A 7,239-nucleotide genomic window follows, 5' to 3' on the forward strand; every position below is an offset into this window, starting at 1 on the left:
CCCGGGTCTGGCTGGACCCACCCACCCGGCCCCCACCCCTTTCTAGCCCCTTGAGCGGCCCACCTCCCATTCCCGCCCTCCCCCAGACCCAGGCGTTTGCGCCACAGCCACCCCCAAGAGTTGATTGCGCGGTGGCCCATCCCAGGCCCTGTCTGCGACTGAGGCGGGCGCCCAAGGCCTGCGCCTTGCCTCGGCAAAGGCTGTTTTTGCCACCTCTCCTTGGCTCCGTGAGCTGCACAACAAAATGAAGATGAAGGACGGAGATAATCAGAACGATGTGAAAACAGTTTTTCATCCTTTTGCTTAGTCCTTCTGTTAGCCAACCTCTAGACTCCAAACCCGAGGGAAGACAATTGTCCCTACTTTGCTCATTGCTACCGGGCAAAGGCATTTCACGCATATAAAACCAATTGGAGCAGACTCTTCCTACACACGCACGCTGTCCGCCGGAAAGTACCCACGAAGCGCCCTTGGAGGCGGAGGGCAGAGACTTACAAATAAGTCAAGCAGGCGAAAGACCCGGCCTCGGCGCGGCGAGCCTGACAATCTGCCCCAGCAAGCAAAGTTCTTGGATGTCTGGTCCACGCTATTTGCCTCTACACTTGGGCCAGCCAGGAGTCGCCTCCCGAGCTGGGCTCCGCAGCCTCGACGCGACCTCCCACGGCTGGCAGAAAAACCCTGACAAGGGCGCCGGGGAAGAAAGCCACTCTGCCGTCTGCTACGAAGCTTCTGCATCTCGCCCGAAGCAGACCAGCCTCTTGCATTTTGCAACCGCCACCCGCCCCATCCGTTACTCACACCAATTAATTGAAAACTTCACTTTCCCATGGACCTTTGTTTCGCTTCCTTTTCCAAGTTGTCAACTGCAGAGAACTGAGAAGGGTAAATTAAGAGGGCGCTTTTTCCAAGCAAAGTTGAGGCTTGGGATAGGAGCAGCCAAGAACAACTGGGTCTGACTTCATGGGGTTAGGGTGGGCCAGGGGCAGCGCTGGTAGATCTAGGCCCACCGTGGGGTCCTGCTGCCAGGGTGTTGGAGATCACAGCCCTGATCCCTCTTCACCCTTTCCTGCCATTCCTTAGCCTCAGAGCTCCAGCCCACCATCTCCCAATCTTAGCAATTAATGGGGCACTGGTGTGAGTTCTGCAGTGAATGTAAAGCTCTGCCTTAAAAGCAATATTAGATCCAAGGAGCCAAGGGTGCTGAGGTGGGTCTGGGAGCCCTCAGAGTGAGCCCGTTTGGTTCTGTGGCATCAATTCCTCAGGCCAACCCACCTTTAAGAAAATAGTTCCTCTAAGCCTGTGATTGGTGAGGACAGCTTGTCACCCAGCCCTGCTGTTCCCAGACCAAAGATAGGCCCTGAGTAGGATGAGAAAGAGAGCCAAGGAGGCCCTTCTAGGACAGGCCTGGCATTGCAGGGTGGGCTGCCGGTGTTGGGAGTGTTGACACGCAAAATGCAGTAACCATAAAAGGCTCAAAGGGAAAAGCTATAAGAGGGGTGATGGAAAGGAAAAGCAAGTGAATTTGTTTGACCTTTTTGAAGTTCTAGACATGTTCACGATCAAATTTGAGACAGGAGTGGCTTGAGTTTTTAAGGAAATTGTAGGAATAGAAGTTTGCTGATGAGAACAATTTTGACTACTTGGGAGAAGGCAAAAGTTAGCAATGAAGGCTGGATTGACATTTTAAAAGACCAAGCAGGGCAAGGTGACAGGATGCTGACTGTTTGGAAGGGTCAGGCTGGGTCATCTTTACTCAACAACTTTGGTAGCAAACCATCAAGCACGGACCACGTGGAAATGTTTTATTTCTCCTCCCCCCCCATTTTCTTTACTCAGAGAGGAAAAACATGGAGATACTTTAAAATCTTTTCTATGACCTCAGAATACAAATTTGTTGAAATATTTCTAAGACATAATTGGAACCAAAGAAATTTCAATCTCTTAAAAGGAAATATCTCTGGTTTTGTGCCCTTAAACTTCTGTTCCTTTTTATATCTGATAAGTACATGGAAATAACCGACTACATGTTTTTTTAAAAATAAAGTGAAATTAAGATAGAAAGGAAGAATTTGTCAAGTTTTGCTCATTTCAAGTTGCCCATTGCTTTTGGCTTACAATAACCGACTATATGTTTTTTAAAAATAAAGTGAAATTGAGATAGAAAGGAAGAATTTGTCAAGTTTTGCTCATTTCAAGTTGCCCATTGCTTTTGGCTTAATTTTCCATGCTACAAAATAGGCTGTGCAGGACTGGGGGGTTGGGGGGTGGGGAACCAATTAATGCTCAGGTTGAAAGAAACTCCTCAATGGTGGCTCTGCTTTCAAATGCCCTATGGGACCTTTGCAAGGAATTGGGGTTTCTCTGCTCATCCATCGGGTGTTCTGAGATCAGGGAGCTTTTGAATAATAAGGAGCTTAGCCTCTTGTTATCCTGCTGCTGAACCTGCTTCCAGCACAGCCTTTGAGGTCCGAAGTCTGTGGGAGGAGGTTTCCCTAGGAAAGGGACTCTGCCTGGGTCCTATGTGGGCCCGTAAACCCACCACCCCAGGGCAGCTACTGCTATTCAATCAAAGGACTGTGGTTGAGTACCGAGCAAAGTTGGGGCTGCTTTGTTTATGAACTAATGAGACACATAGTTTACAAGCCGAGGGTGGTAAGTAGGGAAGAAATTTTGAGGCTGAATTTGCAGAATTATTTCATTTAGCTTGTGTACCCTGTTTCTGAACTGATTTCAGGTTTAAACTTAATGGGAATCATTTTCTTTAGCTGGTCAGAACAGGCTGAGCCCTGTGTTTGTGAGTGAGTGTATCATGTTGGGATTTTTACAACAGAAATAGGCATTGTTAAGCGAAAATCCTTTGCAACCACAACTGTCTCCAAACACCACTTGTTCTTCTGTGAAACTAGTTTTGCCACCTTTCTGGATTTTGGTGGAAAATTTAGGATGGACCTTTGTTGCTCAAAGTTCTATTTACTCTCCCATCACTTATTCTTCTTCCTCCTTTCCCTCCACAAACACCCTTTTTTGAGAATTGATGCTATTGTGGAAGTTACACCCTCTCTTTTATTCCTTGTAGATGATCTTTCAAATTGTGCTCCTGTCCTGGGCTGGAGAATGGGCAGATACAGACTGCGATTTGGATTTATTGAAGTTGCTCTGCTTGCCAAGACAGCAATGAGATCAATTAACCACATAATCGGTGGCCATTAAGGCCAGGATGACAGGGTCCTATCATAGTGGGATCCTGGGGATTCCTTTGAAAGCATTTGCCTTGATGGCCACAACCAGGAAGTGCAGGACACCCTCCTAATTAGCTTGTAAGAAGCCAAAGATTCAGTGTAGAAACAGTCTTAAGTCTAAAGTAGTCTTAAATCCATCGAAACTGGCTGGACACTGTTCTTAACTGTCTTAAGTCCAAAGTAGTCTTAAATCCATCGAAACTGGCTGGACACTGTTCTTAACCAAGTCTATGCCTACAAACTTCAGAGCTAATATTCCCTCTCTAGGAAATACCCAGCTTCACCCAGGCTGGAAATATCAAAAGAACAAACAATTCCAAACCTGGAGTCAAGAGAGGGGACTCTAGCAATACCCAGGCAGTGGAAAGCTGCATTGGGGCACTTTCTATGTCTGAGATGTATTCCTTTTGGGTTTAACAACACAAGTAGGCTTTATTAAATGAAAATCGTTTGCAACAACAGCAAAAAACCCTCTCAGAATGCGAAGCGTTATTTGGTGAAACCAGGTTTGCCTCTGGCAGGTCAATGTATCCTTGTTTGGGATGGAGAGAACTTCTCCAGTTTGGAGGGAATTAAACACAGCTAGGGTCTTCCCTGGAAGAGAAGCACTAACTTCATGAAGAAGGCGAGGGAGGGTGGGGCCAGAGCCAGTGTACCAGGGTAATTTGTTGCCTTTTTTGGAAAATAAAAGCTGGGACCGCAAACAATTTGCTGCTGTTTTGTCCGACATCTCAAGGTGTGGTGTGGTCCTTGGAATATATTTTTTGAGCAAAACTATTGTTAGCTTAAGTCCACTAAATGCTCACCGTCAGCCATTTCGGATAAAAGAAAATAAATCTGTCCATCTACCTATCTATATATCTCCAGAGCCTGCTGTCTCTATGGGAAATCCATATTGTGGTCCTCAGCAGGACAAGGGGGATGAAGGTAAGGAAGTGCCTAAGCATGAAGGGGGAGCCGAGAGGGAGGCGGAGGGGCGAGCGGTCGGGCTTGGCTTTCCTGCATGGTGGCGCGCAATTCCCCACGCCTGGCGCTAGATGTCCCTGCAAGTTTTCCCGTCGCGTCTGTGGGCACACGATCTAGAGGCAGACGAAGGGTCTTTGTAGCCCCAGAGTCCAGAGAGAAAGTACCCATCCAACTCCTCGTTCGTGACCGTCCCCGGTGGGACACGGGGTTGCGGGGGAGACGCAGGAGGGGAGTCAGAAGCAACCAGAGAGATCCGGACGAGACAGAGAGCTAGAGGCCGGCCTGCCGACGGATGGGAGCACGAAATTGCCAGTGCGAAGTCAGGCCCGGAGTTGAGCCAAACTTGCGTCTTTCCTTATGAACAGAAACCTCCAGGATGGGGACTGCATTTAACCTCAAGGAAACGTGCCCGGGGCTCGCAACCCCAGCTCTGGCAGTCCTGATGTCTCACCACACCCCGCAGCCACAGCTCTCTAGCGAGCATGAGTCCCGATGAAGAGCTGCGGGTTGGCGGCCCCAGCTACCCAGAGCCCGCGGCGCGGAAGCGTAGAGCCGGGCCTCGCCGCAGCTCTGGCTTTACCGGTGCTCTCCCCTCCGGCAGCCAGGACAGTTTTTTATTACCTGTAGTCGCAGGCCAAAAGTGTTTACCACTTCACCTCGGAGGACCCACCGCTGCTCAAGAAACAAATATTTAGTCTGGAGGCCTAACAAAAAAAAAATATTAGGCCTCTTTCATGTCATTCCTCCTTTGGAGCAAAGTGAGCTTTTTAAAGTCCATATGGAGAAAGTCCTTCCCGCCTCCGCCGCCCCTCCCCCAATCTTAAAAATTCCTGCCAAACTACGTGGGCCTGGGTTGGATTCTTGTCCTGTTTTGAGTGGGTCCTCTCCCTTGGTAGTGAGTGGGTCGGGAGCTCTGACGGCCCCAGAGGCTGCGTCTAAAATCCAGGGGCATTTGACAGGCCGGTTCCGAGCCTCAGCCTCCGTATTCTGGGAGAGGTGTGAGGTTTGTTATTTCATCAATAAACAGAACTGCATTCATCTTCTCAATACCCTTTACATGGGCTAAATGTTTTCAAAGTAGGTCTTATCTACATAAGACATGCAAAATGAGAAAAGCAACCCAAAAAATGCTTCCCAAAGCTTTTAAGCTACCTTACGACTTGTACATTATCTGAGATAAGTTTAAATCATGAGCAAGTCCCCAACCTCTCTGTGTAGGAGGTTCCTGATCTCTGAAAAGGGGATAATAGAACAGATTTCGAAGAGTTGCTGTAAGCTGTAGAGGAGATAACACACATAAAACACTTGTAATTGCACAGTAAGAGCTTTCTATAAGTCAGCCAATATTCCTACCAGTAGGTGTGGAATCTGAGTAAGTTAAGGAACATTAAATATTAGAATGGAATGTTCACTGCGCCCACGAAACATTATTGTCAGCTAAACGCAGTTTAGTGAGAAAATATAGGTGTTTTTACTGTGAAAAATTTCCCTGACATGGTCTCAAATGTACTTTTTACAATGAATGTGCTAGAAATGCAATATTAGTATTATTTAAAAGGTGCAAAATAATTTTCAAAACCACTAATGAATGAAGGTGTCGCCAAGAAATGGTGTTTTCCCTTTTCAACAGACGGAGGCCTGGTTTGGAGCAGCCTTTGGGATTAGAGGCGCCGGGTCCCAAAAAAGGGAAGGGAGTGGGTGATAATGGAAGGGGTCTCCGGCCACACTTCAGTCCCCAGCGGCGGCTTCCGCGATTGAAAAGCATCTCGCAGCAGCCGAAACCGCGAGGAAAACAGATGGGGGCGCCAAACGACAGCAATAAAGGCATCCACGGATTTCCGCCCCGGCAGCGCCTCTGCTCTTCCTTACTCCCGCCAGGGCCTTGGTCCCCCACAGACCCGAGCCTGGACCAAGGTGTCCCATTCAGTCCCTGGAGCAAGCGGGGGCTGCGTAGGGGGACCCTTTCCAGGTCGCTGCGGAGCGACTGCCAGGAATGGTGGAGCTGGGCCTAGGGCTGAAGAGCAAGTGGGGGCGTCCGCAGGGCTGAAGTCCCACCGCGTCAATGGCCCGAATGCCGGTGTGAGGAGAACGCTGATCACTTGGAGCTGGGTTGCCACCGGGACAGGGGCGGAGGTGGACGCCGGGTCAAATCCTAGTCCCGGTGTCTGACGCCCACTGTGAGTTCCCCGCCGCCTGTCCCCGCCACCCCCCTTCCCCCCAGCCAAAGCGTGCCTATCGAGCTTTTCGTTTATTACCTTAAAGAGATGGAATTGATTTTCTAAGCAAAGCCTGCGTTGTAGAAATAAGTCGGAGCCGAGGGGAGCAGGAGAGAAACTTTTGGCATTAACTATACTCGTATGTGTGTATACAGTATATGTATATAAATATATTTCACACCTCGCTTCCTCTTAACATTCCTGATGCGCCCCCAACGGGTCCAAGGTTAAAAGGAAAGAGCCAACAGACAGATGGGCAAATAGATCCCGGGTTTGCCCCTCACACGCCCCGATGTGCTGGGTGTGCCGGGAGAGCGGGAAGGAGGGGGCCCCTGTTGGGGTCTGGGTTGGCTCTGGGGCGGGGATGCAGGACCCGAGCCCAGATTGCCCGGATCTCTCGGCTGCTTCGGAAGCTCGCGGGCAGACCTCCGTGTTCTGTCCCTGTCCTCTTTCGTCCCCCTTTGGGCTGCTGGAGGGTGGGCACAGTGCTTCGGGGGTCCGGGTAGGTTGGGATGCAACCGCGGGAGGAGATGAGGACTGGCCTTGAGTGAAGATTGATCTTCGTTAAAATGGTTGCCACCAGCGTCATTATGACTATCAAAGTTATCGCCAAAAGGCTCTGCCGCCAAGCTCAGGCCTCAAGGAGCAGCAGCAAGGCTGGTAGGCGAGTCTCCGAGCCTGGACTCAGCACCAGGAATACCCCGGGCCACAGGTAAGGGGCTGGGGTTGAGGGGGAGGAAAGAGAGAAGGAAAAGGAGCAAATAGGCGAAGGAGGGGAGGCAAGGAAGGGAGGAAGGGAGGAAGGGAAGAGGGGTGGT

The 7,239-nt window shown here is 49.9% G+C and overlaps 1 protein-coding gene across 1 annotated transcript in view; it reads right to left on the reverse strand.

Moving 5' to 3' along the window:
- The window catches only part of HOXD13 (homeobox D13), a 7,862-nt gene extending 3,807 nt beyond the window's left edge, over positions 1 to 4,055 (reverse strand). Inside the window, exon 1 of the mRNA XM_008573732.1 lies at positions 4,046 to 4,055. Within this exon, the coding sequence (XP_008571954.1) occupies positions 4,046 to 4,055 (10 nt within the window). The remainder of the gene's footprint in view (positions 1 to 4,045) is intronic.
- Positions 4,056 to 7,239: the final 3,184 nt, after the last annotated feature.

This window comes from Galeopterus variegatus, unplaced genomic scaffold, assembly GCF_000696425.1.
Source record: "Galeopterus variegatus unplaced genomic scaffold, G_variegatus-3.0.2 Scaffold53, whole genome shotgun sequence".
Taxonomy (NCBI): Eukaryota; Metazoa; Chordata; class Mammalia; order Dermoptera; family Cynocephalidae; genus Galeopterus; species Galeopterus variegatus.